This window comes from Pholis gunnellus (genome assembly GCF_910591455.1).
Source record: "Pholis gunnellus genome assembly, chromosome: 1".
In the NCBI taxonomy this organism is placed as follows: Eukaryota; Metazoa; Chordata; class Actinopteri; order Perciformes; family Pholidae; genus Pholis; species Pholis gunnellus.
In genome coordinates, this window is record NC_136528.1 from 28,278,504 (window position 1) to 28,294,525 (window position 16,022).

At 43.2% G+C, this 16,022-nt stretch overlaps 1 protein-coding gene across 1 annotated transcript in view; it reads left to right on the forward strand.

The window, feature by feature from the left end:
- The window catches only part of ntrk3b (neurotrophic tyrosine kinase, receptor, type 3b), a gene marked incomplete at both ends in the record, with an annotated part of 193,860 nt that overhangs the window by 90,389 nt on the left and 87,449 nt on the right, over positions 1–16,022 (forward strand). The window contains 4 exons of the mRNA XM_079165495.1: positions 827–1,126; positions 1,758–1,772; positions 5,655–5,710; positions 6,870–6,972. Of these exons, the coding sequence (XP_079021621.1) occupies positions 827–1,126; positions 1,758–1,772; positions 5,655–5,710; positions 6,870–6,972 (474 nt within the window). The remainder of the gene's footprint in view (positions 1–826; positions 1,127–1,757; positions 1,773–5,654; positions 5,711–6,869; positions 6,973–16,022) is intronic.

Here is a 16,022-nt window from a genome sequence, read left to right on the forward strand (position 1 = left end):
GTGGAGATTCATCGGGGCTGCTGCAGGGTCATCTGAATGACGGCATGAACACACACACTCAAAATCAAGCGAATGTAAATAGGATTGCTCACACATGCCTATAGAAACTGCAGGCATTGAAGCCCAGCAAGAGACAAAGAAATGGCGTGTTATGAGTGTGTGTGAGAGGTAGAGTTGGTGGGTAAGTTTGGTGGGAAGGGTGGGGATGGTGTCTGGTATGTAGAACAGACACTGAGAGACTGCCAGGTAACACTGACAGCCAAATATTTCCTTTTGATGATGTAGCTGCGAGAGTGACTCGTCGCAAAGACAAATCAGCGAATGAATTGTTTATGAAATGTATCTGATGGTATTAAAGTGATAAATTGCCTCTCAGCTTGGTGGCATTGTGGACTCAGAGGTGTGTTGCTGCATGTCAGGGAAGAGAGGCTTTGTGCTCCTTTATGCTGCGGAGATTCCTGTCTGCTTCAGGCGAGAGGAGCCCCTCGATCTGTTCATTTTTCTCCACCACTACGTGTACTGCTGCAATATGTAACACACATATCAAAACAGCTTTCTGTTAAGTCTTTTTGAGGTTCTTCAAAGAATTAGGACAGGTTTTCATCAGCCCATGGGTTGTGGAACTCTTGTCAACTTACGTTATAACACAAGAATCAGACTTAAACCCTCAAGAATCCCATCTTTAAGGTTTCAAGACGGGCAATACAACGTTCGGGGGAATCCAGGAACCGCTCATTCTGGTGTTTCCCTCATGCTATGGGTGGATTGACTTTTTTTCTCAAATCTGTGACGTAAATTACATAGTTTGTTTCCTTCTTCACTGCAGTTCCTCCGGTCATCCTGAGACTGGCTGAGCCAGAGCAGCGCCACGATACCTGCATCGAGTTCACGGTTCGGGGCTACCCCCAACCCAAGCTGCGCTGGTTTTACAAGCAAAAGGAGATCCTCCAGAACAACTACATCCGAACCGAGATGGACTTCTACCAGGACTACCTGGAGGGCTGCCTGACCTTCCAGAACCCAACGCACATCAACAACGGCAACTACACTCTCGAGGCCAGCAACCCTTTAGGAACGGTCACCAAGACGGTGTATGGTCACTTCCTCATGGCCCCGGATGAAGAAGGTGAGTGGATCATTTCCGCTTGATAGCCATTCCTCACTAGGCTTGTGGCTGATGAGCTATGCACTGTTGGCAGCTGCCATCACGGATGTCCCCATAATCACAATTGAGAGTATACTCGTGGGGGAAAAAATGTCGTTTATACAAGGGTTATTAACACATTTTTAATGCCTGAACATTGCCTTCCTACTCCTAGATTTGAATTACAATAAAAGAGAAAAGAAGAAATTCTGCCAAGTAACTCCCTGATTCCCCCAACAGCTAGAATGGCCCACTTTTTGGAAATGGGCGTCACGATTTGGAATAAGTCTTCGACTAGTTGAATTTCTTGTTTGAACTACCTGTTGTATGAATTACAGGTTCCACCCTAGGTGGAAGACCTACTGGGAGCCTTTAGTTGTTATTAAAATATCCCTGCGCAGGGTGTAGGTTTGTGGAGTTGATCCCTGCCGGCTGGATCACTACCAGGGTTCATACACAGTTCAGTCAGGTAGATTTTTCGCCTGCAGTTCGCTCCGAGTTCACAGGGAGGGGGAATAAACCCACAAAATTTCTCCCCATGGTCAATATTCCAAGGTTAATACCTTGTGTCAATCTATTGACATAGCGTGACTTTCTGTCTTCTCTTTTGCAGACATAGTGGAATTAGGTGAGTGTTTGTATTTTCAAATTTAACCCTACAGTTTATTTGTTTTTGTTTTTTATACTACTTGTTTGTCTGTCATCGTTATACACACACACACCCACACACCCACAAACACATCACTTAATGTTGGATGGTCACTGTTAAGATAGTAACCATGGGGAAATTTGTTGACTTTGTGTTGCAGTTCATAAAAAGCTGTTAAGCACTGGTGCTCAAAGTTCTGGACCCTGATGGAATTATAAATCTCCAGGAAGGCTTTGCTAGACAGAATTTATACCGAATGCTATGCCCATTCATATGCCTTGCTCAATGGCATCTCAAGTTGTTGAGTCATTCACCTCCCCTGCTTTGATCACCCCAGGCTGTCAAGAAATTGAAACAGCTTTTTTCAGGTTGTTTGAGGTCTCTAAAGCAGAGCAGCAGCCACTCAGGGGCTTGTGGGTCTCTGCCATTTTTATGATGTGGGAGAGATGATGCTTCAGTGATGCCCTGCTTAACCCTCACACATTTACATATTCTCTCACAGTGAGGTGAGCTGTACTGCCACAGTCTACTTCTGCTGGTTGGTAAGCAACGTATCTACTTGAGCATCTGGGCTTTGATGCCTTGATCAACCGCTCGCTGAGCCCTGCCCGGCTTAGTCACTGTTGCAACACCTGTTGATGGTAAATTTACCACCCAAAGTTTTTTTAATGGTGGTAGACAATTACCTTGCATGGCACCTGGATTCTCGCAACGACAGTTTCTCGTGATTACACATCACACAAAAATCCATCTTGTCAGGCTTCAAGTAACACTTTTGCATGCGGTTAGCCAGTGCACGGACCAATCAGCGTCATGGAGCTACTGGCAGTTATGGGCTTAACAACACTAGTGGCTCCAAAAGAGGTTATTGTAGATATAGCATCAGTTATATCATGACTGGAGAGTGTTTCTTCACTGAAAGAAGAACAAAGAACGGCACTGAAGGCTTTTCTCAATGGAAAAGAGGTTTTTGCTCTTCTCCTGACTGAAAGTCTGATTGATCGATGGTTCATCCAATCACCTGCCAAGGTTTTGTGCAAAGTGCCTGTCCTCTTCCAAACAGTTTCCAATGACTGTTGGAAAACTGCAAGGTAGAAAAGGCACACTTCCCCTTATAGCAGGCAACCATCAATTTTGCCAGAATGTTTAGCTCCATGAGTTGGTTCTAAATGCCAGGGAGTTTTTATAATTAGTTTCTAATTGTATTGAGCCCAATCGTGTTTTTCCTAAACATACCAAGGTGGTTTTGCTACCTTAACGGAAGTTTACCTTATCTTAAGTCCAACCATGATGACTTCCCCTAACCTAAGTGGTTTTGTTTGAATTCACAATGTTAACCACGTCTTTGCTGTAACGGTAGGCTGAGCTACCTGCTGCGTTTGTAAGCGCCTGACAGAGCATCAGTATGTGACGAGCTGGATTGAGAACTTGTTGTGATATCTCAGGTAACGTTGGCAGGGGTTGCTGAAGTTGCTGAAGATAGACAAAGCCACTAATGTTAGCTTATATTCTGGTATAGTAGGGTCCAGGACCACACAACATAATTCAGTATAAAATGCTGCTTGGCCTTGGAAGTAATACTGGGTTACTACTGTAGGTAGCAGCAGCACTCTCACCACAGCCCCTTTACCACTGCTTTGAACAATTCAAAGTCAGAAAGACTCAGTATGACGTAGCATTCATGTGGTAGTTGCCCAGGAAACCCAAGTTTTTAGTCATTCTCTTTAGTGGTACTTGCGTCAGCGACTCAGCGTGCATAACGCTTTCATTTTAACCCCTAACAGACCAGCCACAGAGTAAACAAGCTACTTTCCCACCGCGTTAGCTGGTGACGTGTGAATGTTTGTAAAGCAGCCAGTGCAGTCATATTGCTGGAACGATGCTTTGGCCAGCTCTCGCGCTCCATCGTAAATCTCCCGTCTGTGATGTGTGGTTTGGCCTTAGGCTGTTGTGGCAGCCTCGCTGTTGACGGCTTAAACTAAGTGGGCTGGTCTGATCTCTGACCTTTGTCAGAGTCTTCTTCCATCTCCATATGAAGGGCCATTCCTTCTAATCAGCCGTGGATTATAAAGCAGCGTGGCCGGCGACGGAAACGGATGGGCGCCGACGAGCTGCATTTAGGGCAGGCGAGGACTTCACGGTGCCACACATACACACACACCCACGCAGTGAGGCAGGTGAGAGAGAGGCGTTTGGGTGATAAGAGTGTGAAACATTAAAGCAGCGGTGTGTGAGGAAGCTCAGCCGTAGAAGGGAGAGTGACAGGCCAGTTGATACTAATAATGCTGAGCAGTGAGGAGGAGGGCAGGGGGAGGAGAGGAGAGAGGGATGAAGGCTGGGAAGAAGGGACAGATAGATGGCAGTCAGGGCTCACACTCACACACTCAGACGCAGAGCAATGCACTTTACTGTTATGTGTGTGTCTGAGCCAGTGGCAGCCAGTCTACCATGCGGCCATTAATTTGCCCACAATTACTCTCTGATGTCCTGGCTGGAGGCCTCGGACTGGAGTTTCCCTGACACCGTTTCATTTTGTTTCATGGCTCTGTCTCTGTCCTTTTCCCCCTACACTCCCCAGAACTCTGCCGTTTGCAGAAACTCCCGTTTGTAGAGGTGTGACACGTAGCATTTTGACATCTTGAAGATTATTTTGAGACACTAATATGTAGTCTGTGGACTGAGTCCAGCAGGATCCAGTTCGGTCTGAAAATGTGTGCTAGACTTTTGAGTTTGAATTTGTCAGCTTATTTAGTAGGACATAATTTAACATTTGTTGCTCTTGGCTTTATGTATATAACTCCTTTTCTGTTTTTATGCGTGTATAATTGTATGTACTGTCTGTGTACAAGCATGAGCATGCATTGGTGCAAAACAACAATGTCAAAAATGATAATGTCTTTTCTGTTTCTTTCACCTGAGGCTTGGGTCTGGCTAAAGCTCTGGGTATCAAATGTCAGGCTTTGACAGGCACCTTGTGGTGTCAGACTTAGGAGTGCATTTAAGGTTGTTCATATAAAAATGAATTGTTCATAGAAATGCCATTACCAATTTTTTTCTGACGTCGATATGATTGCAGATCGTCAATGATCCATATCGGCCCGAAACCAATCTTTTTTTTTTTTATAGCAGCTGGTATACAAGGATCCAGACTAACTTTATTCAACACCGCCCCAAAAAATGATTTGAACCGTCCCGAAGACAGAGTAAACTGTCAAAATCTATATTGTTTTCCTTCTACTTTGTTTGTTTGTTTGTCATCTATATTGTCATCTCTTATTTGTCAAAAAAAACAATATAAATTAATAATCGATAGCTGAGCAATCGGGGTCATCCCTAATTGTTCATCAACACTTTTTCCCATATAGTCTCAAGTTTTTATCACGCATGACAGACGTAAGCTTCTTCCTATTTACATCAATCCACCTCCTACATGTATTCAACGTAGTCTTGACAGCAAGCGTTCTTATTTTCAAGAGTTTATAAGCGAATGAGGAAAGCACAACAAATTGTTTTCAATTGGCAATGCGAGTTATCATAAAAACCATTTGACCTCGTAGAGATTCAGAAAATATGCAATCAATTATATACAATAGAGAGCACATCGGGTCTTCTCATTCGGGCCAGTTAGGCTGCTTGAACTTATTTATTGTGATAATAGGTGCATCAACAGGTTCATACAGTGGATATTAAACAGAAAAAAAGACTTATTCTAGTGCATCCACTGTGCATGCTGCCATAAGAAATCTCACAGAAAGTGTGAAACTCAGTTTATGTATTTATTGTAACTGTTGGAGTAAACCACAGCCATTCAAGTTTTATTCTCAGCCACTGATGCCTGCTTTGCGTGTTTCTGTGTTTCAGTTCCTTCGACGCCGTCAGGTGGTGATTCTGGCCGACCAGATGAAGACACTTTCGGGGTGAGTTTTCTCCCTAATGATGTTGATGAAACAGCTGCTAAAGACGTTGCCCCCGGACTCAGGGGAGCTGCTGCGCGTCTCGACACGAATCTTAACCGCTTTTGTCAGACGACCCTTGGAGGGGGTTTGTTCTGTGTGTTGACATGCAGCGCCAAGGCACAAAGCCTACAATACACCAATAGATGTTACATCATGTTCTTTTCCGAGCTGTATGTTTGGACAATAATAATGTTGATGATGTACTCTGTAGAGTTTTTTTAAACCAGCAACCACTGTTGTCCAGTAGATAAAAAGAGATGCTAACACTGACGATGTTAATGGGCTTTTTTAATGGCCGACATTTTGCCATGTGCTAGCAGGTGGAATAATGACACCGATAATGGCCGCTTACTCATGTAAGCTAGTTAGCTGGGCATGCTAATAGTTGAAGCTTACGTTAAACACACTTTTAAATAAATTCCTTATACCTTTGCTCATGTGTTTTTGCTGTTACAAGGTTTTTTCTCAACACAGCCCCACGTACACCCCTTAATTAAATACATGAAGAAATCCAAAGCTGGACAGGCTTGCCGTTTTCATATCAGATATTTTGACTTGTCATAGCGGGAAAAGCAAGTAAAATGAATTTCATTAACGCAGTTTAAATCTTAAGTTTTAGATTAATTTCCTTTTTGATAAGAAAACAACTGTTTATTAGATTAATAAACAGTACATTAAATATGAGAACATTTAATCCTGTTGGTTATGATGAGAAGCAAACTGTCTTGCGTAAACCAAAAAAAGGTGTGTTCGGTATTTATTCATTGCTTACACAAATTAGTAAAGTTTCTGAAATTTGCTCAGAATAAATTATTGTAATGATGATGATGATGAGACAGCTTTAAAGTAGCTACTGCAGTTTTATTTTCAAGCTGCTCTGAGAGTAAGTCTTGCTGTACACAAGGATTATATTGAAATTATATTCTGTCAACTGGAATACATCGCAGCCAAGACAGGTATTGAGGTTTTTTTTCTTCCCCCAGACTGCTGTAATCTATGAGAAAGCAGTCGTCACAATCTAGTGGATTAAACAACGATTTGCCGTGTTGAAGGTGATCAGAAATCTGGAGAGGATTACGACGTGAACACAGTCTGACGCAGCGTTTTTCCTTCCTCTCAGGTTTCCATCGCCGTGGGTTTGGCGGGCTTCGCTTGCGTCCTCCTGCTCGTCCTTTTTGTTCTCATCAACAAATACGGCCGGCGCTCCAAATTCGGTATGAAAGGTAAGTCTACACGAATAGGCAGACAGGCAGATAGCTTTGTTTTTTTCTGGCCTTTCTGCCAGTTGCATCATTGTGCAGCAAAATCCATTCGAACGGCTAATGTTCAGAACCTTTGTTCATCAGAAAATGTACATCTGCAGCTACTGTAGGAGTCCTACTTTTACTGCACTTTACAGAATCACTGCACTTTAGTCACATCCCCAAGAGGACTTGTTTAAAAAAAATGGATGGGACTATTACACTGGAGTCTTGTCTTGCTGTATGCATCGGGAGTCCTGCTCAATGCTGTACATTTGCAAGCACCCTGCTATGTAGAGCGATCGCGGAAGAGATCCTGAATTAATTAGCGGACCCGGCGCTGTCGATCACGCTGAGAAATGAAATAGGATCAAACATGTTTTTTGTCCATGCTGAGCTTTCATTTTGTGTCAGCTCCAGGTTTTTGCTCGTCTCTCCGGCGTTGGCATCGTGGAAGAGGCAAAAAGCCGCCGTGGTGCTGATTTAAGAACAGGGAGAGCAGAGAGACGCCAGTAGCGGCTCAGGTCCTGTGGTTCAGTCTCAAGTGTTTTATCAGTTGGCAGGCCGAGTGGTGGCATTTGCTCGTGTTTGGTGTTTGGGGGGGGGGGGGGGGGGGGGTATTACCTGTGTGTGGATTCCAGCTTATGATCCTAAATGTACACATTTCTTCTGGTTCTGTTTATATCGACTCATTGCTCCTTCCCGTCAATTCCTAGCATTATTCACTTTTTTAAAATCTTCATTCACACGATGTTCTAATGGCGTGCCGCCGTGACCTCGACGCCTCAAACCATGCGTGTTCCTCATTTCATACCGTAAGCATGGCGTAAAGTAGCATTAGCTGCTGCCACCCCTTAATTACCTACTTTACAGGATTAGAGTTCGTTACCTCGGTAAAGAACTCTCCGCTGTAATTATTTAGGGGGTGGCAATTATTGCATTGGCCCTAAAGCTCGCTCTAATCAAGGATGTTAATGAAGCTTTACAGACAAGTCATATGAATTTAAGCCGCGCTAACACACTATAGTTTGATGCCGAGAAAACAATAGTGTCAATTCCTGATAAGGAATAAAAGATGTCGGGAAGAAGAGATCACGTCGAGTGCATGATGGCAGTTTCACCCTTTGTGTGGGTGTGTACAGTGAGACTACACACACATTGCCACAGCTGCTTGCTAATGATGCGGTAACTGTCTTACTTCGATATACGGTAGATGACAATGTGTTTTACACACAATAGAGTAGTTTGATATTTATGATATCCATTCATAACCATGTAAAAGCCATGTAAAACTCAACCAACCTTGAACCTGCAATTCAGCACTGCCTTATTTTTACACTTGCATTCGACTACAAGGAGGCTCTGCTTCGTGTTGCCGGCAGCGTTTGGAGCGTAGCATGTTTTTAATGCTCGGAGCGCCCGGTGTTACCTGGGGAGTTATTTCAACTCTTCTGCAAAAAGGTGCTTCAAATGCATTTTCAGTACTCTCGTCTGTGGAGCGATGAGGAGCGTAATCTATCTCCTTGATGGCAAGGTTCAAAGTTCTCTTGGACACTGCAGGGCGTCATTTATAAAATTGCGTCGCCCGGCCATCTCACCGAGCGCCACAAAGGCTCTCCTGACACACTTGCTGCTTCGTACAATGTGTTAAGATTGCCCGCTTTGCTCAAGGGCACCTCAACATTTTCTGTCAAGAGACAGAGAAAGCTTTTTTTAATACATTTTTTTTACTCTGCTCAAATTATTTCCCCAGTCATTTGTGCTCAGCTGCCTTGTTCAAGGTAACAACTAGTTTTATGAATTGCTATGATGGTGCAAGAAAAAGGTTGAGTATACCTCCAGTTTGAGCTATTATCACTATTGATGATTTCTTTTTCTCCACTTGTTACAGTAAGGTCAGTGTTATGTGGAGCATATATTGCAGCATGGTGTGCTTCTGCCCTGTTCAACTGTTGCCATAATGTCTAGCTTCATGTCTTCATGTAATGATTAATCGTGCTGAATTCAAAATTCTGCCACCACACGACTCTCAACACAGCGACGGCTGATTCGGCTAACGGTTGCTAGCAGCCGTCTTTAACGTACAGTCACTCCAACATTCCCCATGACCTGCACTCGCACAAAGTGGTTCCAACAGCGCAGACAATGGCAACAGTGCTGACAGAGGGGTGAGCGCTACGCTTCCAGAATGTAGGCGTCGGTGGGGGATGTTATCGCCTGTAACCACCACGTGTGAGCGGTTCAGAGTAGCGGCCGTGAGCTAGCCAGAGGGCGCACACTCTCCTGAGCTGAAAGCATGCTAAAACCACAGAGATGGTGTGCTGTTCTCTCCACTGTCACTGTGAGTGATTGAAGGTATAAAGCAGGTGATTGTCAGCATGGACTCTTTCAGGACGTCACACTGTCCTTTACAAGAGCCTGATTTGTCCAGTGTATGTGTGTGTGTGTGTGTGTGTGTGTGTGTGTGTGTGTGTGTGTGTTTTCCCCTCCCACGCTTGTTCTGGAGAATCAGCTGGAAGGCCTGAAGAAGTCATTACCTTTGGTTGGAGCCATAATGGATTTTCGCTCCACTAAATCACTGTGGCTCTTTTGGCTGTTTGAGTTTGATCACCGACCGTTTCTGAGCATCCAATAAAAACTCTGTTTTTGGGTGGTTTTCTTTCTTTCTTTTCTTTTCTTTTTTTTATGTGGCTGGAGGGTGTGTGTGTGTGTGTTTGTGTGCGTGCCTGTGTGTGTGTGTGTGTGTGTGTGTGTTTGTGAGCTACATTCAATTGATTTGCTAGAATTTCAAGGCCCGCCGCCAGGTCTGTCCACTGGCTGCCCCGCATTTACCGCTCTGACTGATATACTCCCGCTCCGTTTATGTGGTTGTAATTGTGGTTTTATGAAAGGTGCTTCACCTGTCTGCATGTGTTCGCGTGTGCGCACGAAAATGGATTCGCACTGTAGATAACCTGTTGCTCTGATCAATATGTTGTCAACTTGCCTCCAAGCCAAAGCATCTTGCCGTGTAAGCAGCGGTCTTATTTTTTACAGTGAATCACACCAGTGGGTTTGAAGTGTCTTTCACACAGATTTTTGTCAGAAGGGAATCAATAATGCGTCTTTAGAAAAAGACACTCAGCATGTCAGTAATGCATATCATGCTCCCCTGTCATCTTTTATTATGTTCTGGTAGAAAATGACCCTAACCCCTGCTGCAGAAAGTGCAGCCAATATACAACAAAGTGTATATCATTTTGTCACCTTCGCTGTCTTAGAAAAAGCAGAGATCTCCTTAAAAAAAGCAGAGTTCGTGGCATTTTGTGTTAAGATCTATTCGTTGCTCCGTCTTTTTTTCAGAGTTTTGCAAAAGCGGGAAAAAAAAGTGATTTTTAGCATTTCTCTAGTTTGGATGAACACTTATTACGAAATCTGGGGGTAAAAAAACACAATAAGATAATAAAACACGAAAAAACAGAAACCTGACTGATCTTTTGACTTCGCTGTTAAATACTTTTTGTCACCGTAACAATACAGTAACTCATCCCCGGTCTGAATTTTGGAAATAAAACCATTTTGAACTAATTTTGGGGATCCCAATAGGGCTCAGGAATTAATGCCACATTGTGCTGCATTCTGGGTATTTCTGGGGCTCATCCACAACAGTTGTTGGCAGCTGCTGTGTGTTTATATAAGGAGCAGATGATGCTGGCGCTATTTTTGGCTACGTGTCACTGCAGAGTTTAGGCTGAAAATATACAATGAACAAACAAAGGCAGCGAAGGTAGAGAGTGACAAATGATGGAGGAGACATCATTGAGTGGCATTTATTTTAGGAAAGCAGGACACTGGTAGTTATTCATTAGTAGTTCAAAGATGTATATGCTTTTCTGAAACAAGAAACTTGATATTCTTTGACTTTTCTTTTTGTATGTAGAATCAATACAGTAAAAATTCCCTCCTAAAACTTTCTTTGTAATGCACATCTGCAGAGCTGTATGGCTTTTGGTGGCAAAGTTAGGAGGAAGTTACTTCAACGACACAAGCACATAACCATCCATAAAAGCACAGCTTGTCGCTTTATTACATTTTTGTATAAATGAATCACACATGATATAACTTGTTTAATAGAGGTAGAGTTGTTTGTTGTTGTTTACAATCGGGCCTAAAATTCAGGATTGCGTATTGAGTCTATGCACTGATACGATATCACGTTAGCTTATCATTTATCAGCTAAGGGAGCGACGCATGTCACTCGCTACCCGATCAGTGCGATCTGCCTCGATCGGTACTGCACATGTGCAGCATGAGATGAGCCAGAGGGGAGATTAGCTCACATAGGTACTTGCGGCGAGTTAGATGTTAGCCAGAGCTAGAAATTTGGTAATATTCTACACCGGAAATTCTGTCAAACTTCTATGGCATTAATGATTCTCTCTATGTATTTGGTTATATTTCACAAAGGGCTTAACTGGAGCCAGGCAATACAACAATGAAAATCATTCAAATATACACGTATGGATGTGGTATCGGCAAGTTCATGTATCGGAATCGGGAAGGAATAAATGGGATTGGAGCACCTCTAATTGGAAAGCTCGAGCGGTTCTAGTTTGCACGCTGTGGTACCTTCACACAGAGCCAGGCTAGCTGGTAACAGGCTTTATGCTAAGCTAAGCTAACTAGGCTGCTGACTGTAGGTTCATATTTACATATTTGCTCTTGGCAAGGAAGCAACAAAGCAAATTGTATACTATTTACATTAAATACTGGCATTTTAATTCCTGTTTAAGACCTATTTGTTGCTGCATTTAAAAGGTTAACACTTAAACTGTAATTGCTGTCAACTTGTAAATATTTTTACCAAGTTGCTTTTGTACAATTTATTATTCAGTACATTTATATTCATGTAATTATTTGTTGCATGTTACAAGTTAGGAAAGCAGTTTTTAAGTCAACCCTGATGTTGCCTTAAACACAAAAGAATGATGCAGTCACTTTAACACAGTGAGGTTTGTCAATTAAAGACTGTATCTAATCAGTACTTTGTATCGGCCGACACCCAGGTATCGCTATCGGTATCCAGACTGAAAAAGTTGGATCGGTGCATCCCCAGTGCAGAATGCATCTGAAAGAAATGTGGCCCTCAGTCTTTAACCCTTTTAAATACGATGCTGACCGAGGCAAATGGCCGACTAATGAATGCTGAGATGCCAAGAAGTCGGGGTGAGATGAAGCAGAGTTGGGAGGCTACCTGTGACTCAACGTGAGCAGACACTGTTGTCATTTCATCCGATTGAGCCGTCGAGCTGTTTGGCTAACGCTGTTACTCTGAGTGCTCAGTGGAGCGCGTTGTGTGAGGTCAAACTGATTTTTAAGACATTCTTCACAGTTTTCAGGTTTTCAGACATACAGATGACATATAGGAAAATCCCAGAGACGACCAGAACCCACTGACACACACACCTGCTTCACACACACACACACACACACATCACACACACACAATCTGTACCCTGCGGCATCCTGCTAGCCTCTGTGATCCAGGCGTGTGTGTGTCAAGGCGGCTTACTCTCCTCTCCGCTACATTACCTGAACCAGGCCTGGGGATGATCAGGCCCACACACACACACACACACAGACACAGACACTGCAGCATTTACCGCATCACTGCCTCGCTTGGCCTCCAGTGGCCGGCGTGAGCTCTGCCCCTTAAGCGGTGAGACATGTCCATCCGCAGACAGACGGCACTCTGCGTCTGGACGATTGTCAAGCACACACACTCAGCCAAGGATCTTTCAATTAAACGTGATTTACATAGTCCATTCAACACAAAGCCATGCATGCAACGGAGTGGTGGAAAGTTACTAGGTGCAGTTATGCAAGTACAGCACAATATTTCCATTTCATAATGCTTCTACTTCGCTTCATTTCAGACAAACATTGTACTTTTTCCTCCACTACATTTATCTGACAAAAACCTATAGTGACTTTGTAAAATGTGACATTGTTAATGTTTTAACTAGATAATAACTTATACAAAGTACAGTAGTTAACATGAGCTCCACCTCGACCACCTGCAACATTAAAATGCTGACTAATTGTAATTTATAAGTAATACAAATAGATATAATTTCCGAAGCAACGCATTCAATATTAAGCACCAGTTTCATCAATTCGTCATGCTATATATATATATATATATATATATTTCAAATAAAGATAGCTCACTCAGCCAATTTCACACGCTGAACAACATAATTGATTTCAACATTTGTTATGTCAGCAAGATGATCCTATTCCGGTGTAAATTACGTGGGATAGTGGAAAACATCTGGATGAAGTGGTGATGACAGAGAGCAGCATTACAGAAGGATCAGTTTACACATCAGGGATTCTGAGCAATGTCTTAAAAAGAAGAATGTTTTTTTGCTTCATCTTTTCCCAGAAAAGAAGGCCCCATTTTTTTTTTTCCCCAGGAAGTAAAGTTCGTCTTCCATCATGTCTGTCGTCAGATCGCCGGGCGCTTTCAGTGAACACTAGAAGGATATAGATGCTGCCTGCGACCGCTCAGCTGCAGCATTATCTCACATGTCGTTCCTCAGCTCTTTTTGCACCTTATATGGAAAATGAAAATACGAAGAAAAAAAAGTGGCCTGTTTACTTATTTATCTCACTTAAAAGTTGCATGAGAGCCTTCCCTGGGAGTTTTGCCTGTCCCTGGATGGATATACGGAGTGCAGGGTGGCCTAGGGTTGTTTTGTGTATTTCAGTACAAATAGGATTGCTATTTATTGTTTTTTATTTTATTCTGGACCTTGGACTGTCAGCACAAGACTGCTAACAGCTAAGTGCCCTCTGTCCTCTCGGTGTCCTTGTGCAGAGCCGCAGCCCCGCTCTATCTGTATTGCATTGCAAAGTAACTTCCCGGGCTTGCAGAGTGGTTTTGTTAAAATGCACTTTGACTGGGTGTTTGGAAGCCTCTTCCCTTCTTTAAGTCTTAGCTATCAATAGTTCAGAAGGTTGCCGTGGGTCCTCTGAGTTTAACAATGGCTGAAAACGTCTTTAAAGTTTCAGCACATGGCAGAACACTGACGTAGGAGCGGAGGAAGAAGCCATACTTTTTCAACCGCCAGCTTTCAGAGCTTCTTTGGCTTCCTCCCCACAGGGGAGTTGTTTAAAAAAAATATCATGTTTGCTTCCATTTTTTTTGTTCCAGCCACAGAAAGAGTCTAGCTGTGTGAGAGACATTTTGTCTTGTAATGAATACACATGTAGTTGCACTTTAAATCATTTAAGAGGCAGGACTGTCTTCGACGCGGCTGAACAATAGGTCCATAGAAATGCATCAGGGACAACTTCTACATCTTCCTGTTTCAATTAGTATTGATCAGGGAAAGCTCCACAACTGCTTCATTGTGTGCTTAATCTGGAGCAGAGAAAAACGTCATTCCAAACAGCAAGCACAGTGCTTTTGTTCCGATGCCATTCCAATTAATTAGTATTGTTAGAGCGAGCGCAGCGCCTAACCATTTCTGAATTTTCACACTCAAAACCTTCACGTAGCTTATTGCAGCACCACATTTCTTAATTTATTTTCTTTTTTTCAGCTTTTTTACAGTTGGCCACTTCTTTTTGAAGACCTGGGTTTTGCTTGAATTCACAGTTGGGGGACTTTGTATATTTAACTCTTCTGCTGTAATCACTCTGTAACTACTAACCTCTGTAGCCAGTGGGATGCTGCTCCGCCATTGTAAATCACATCGTTGGCACATTCTGGGTACAGAAGCATTCATGCCGCACCACCTTTTTAGGGCCCGAGCCGCCGACAACGTCGGGCCGGCGAAGGCCCTATTGAAATTGTAGGCGTTATTAGGGCCCGAGCCACCGACAACGTCGGGCCAGCGAAGGCCCTATTGAGTTTCTAGGGATTATTATTAGGGCCCGAGCCGCCGACAACGTCGGGCCGGCGAAGGCCCTATTGAGTTTCTAAGGGTTCTTATTATTATGATTCTTATATTTGTGGGGAATGAGCTAGTAGGGGCACTTGCCATGCATGAAAACTCACCAAATTTGCACACCTCTCAGGTCTGGTGGAGAAACTCTGCTGCGCAAGGTTGCATACTTGTGTGTAAAAAAATGGCTCTCTAGCGCCCCCTACAAGGCGGGCCGGCCACGCCCCTCGGCCAGTTTGTCCGATTGACTTGAAATTCGACACACATGTCCGAATCCGCTAGATCTAAAAAAAAGCCTCTCAGACCCCGAAACTGCGCCTGGAAAAATTTTCCGCCATCTTGAATTTAGTGTAAAACACATCTTTGCGAACTCCTCCCACACGCTGGCTCCGATTGCTACCAAATTTTCTGTGGATCATTATTGGATGTAGATCACTCAGATTTATCAAAAGCTTTTTGATATCTATTTGCGTTGAGAAGATATGGACCAATGAACTTCTTAGGGGCGTGGCTTAATATCAATTCACATAACTTCTCAACCCATTGTCGAAAATTCACGAAACTTTCAGCATATGTGCACATCGCATACCGCAACATACCCTGAGATTTTTGTTGCATTCAACCAATAGGGGGCGCTACAGTAAACCCGCAAAGTTGTGTTTTTTGGCACTTTTCGCATTTTGCAGCCTTCGTATTTTAACGAACTCCTCCTAGAGCATTTATGCGATCGACTTCATATTTGTTCAGGGTGCTCTTAAGACCTTTGTGATTAAAAATTATTAAAAGCTAGCGCTTTCGTCGAAGAACCTTGACGTGGCGTGGCGGCCATTTTGCATCATTTTTCTGAAAAATCAAGTTGTTATAACTCCAAGGTACATAATCCAATCCACACAAAACTTCTTGTGCATGATGCCACTTCAAGCCTGAACATACTTAAATTGAAAAAAATGAAATAACTCATAGCGCCACCTACTGGCTGAAGGAAATGTCATATTTTATACGTTTCTTTATTCCTCCTAGCCAGATGACCCGATTAGTCTCAAAATCAGTAAGGATAGTCTTAGGACATTGATGAAGAGCCATCATAAGTATTGTGTG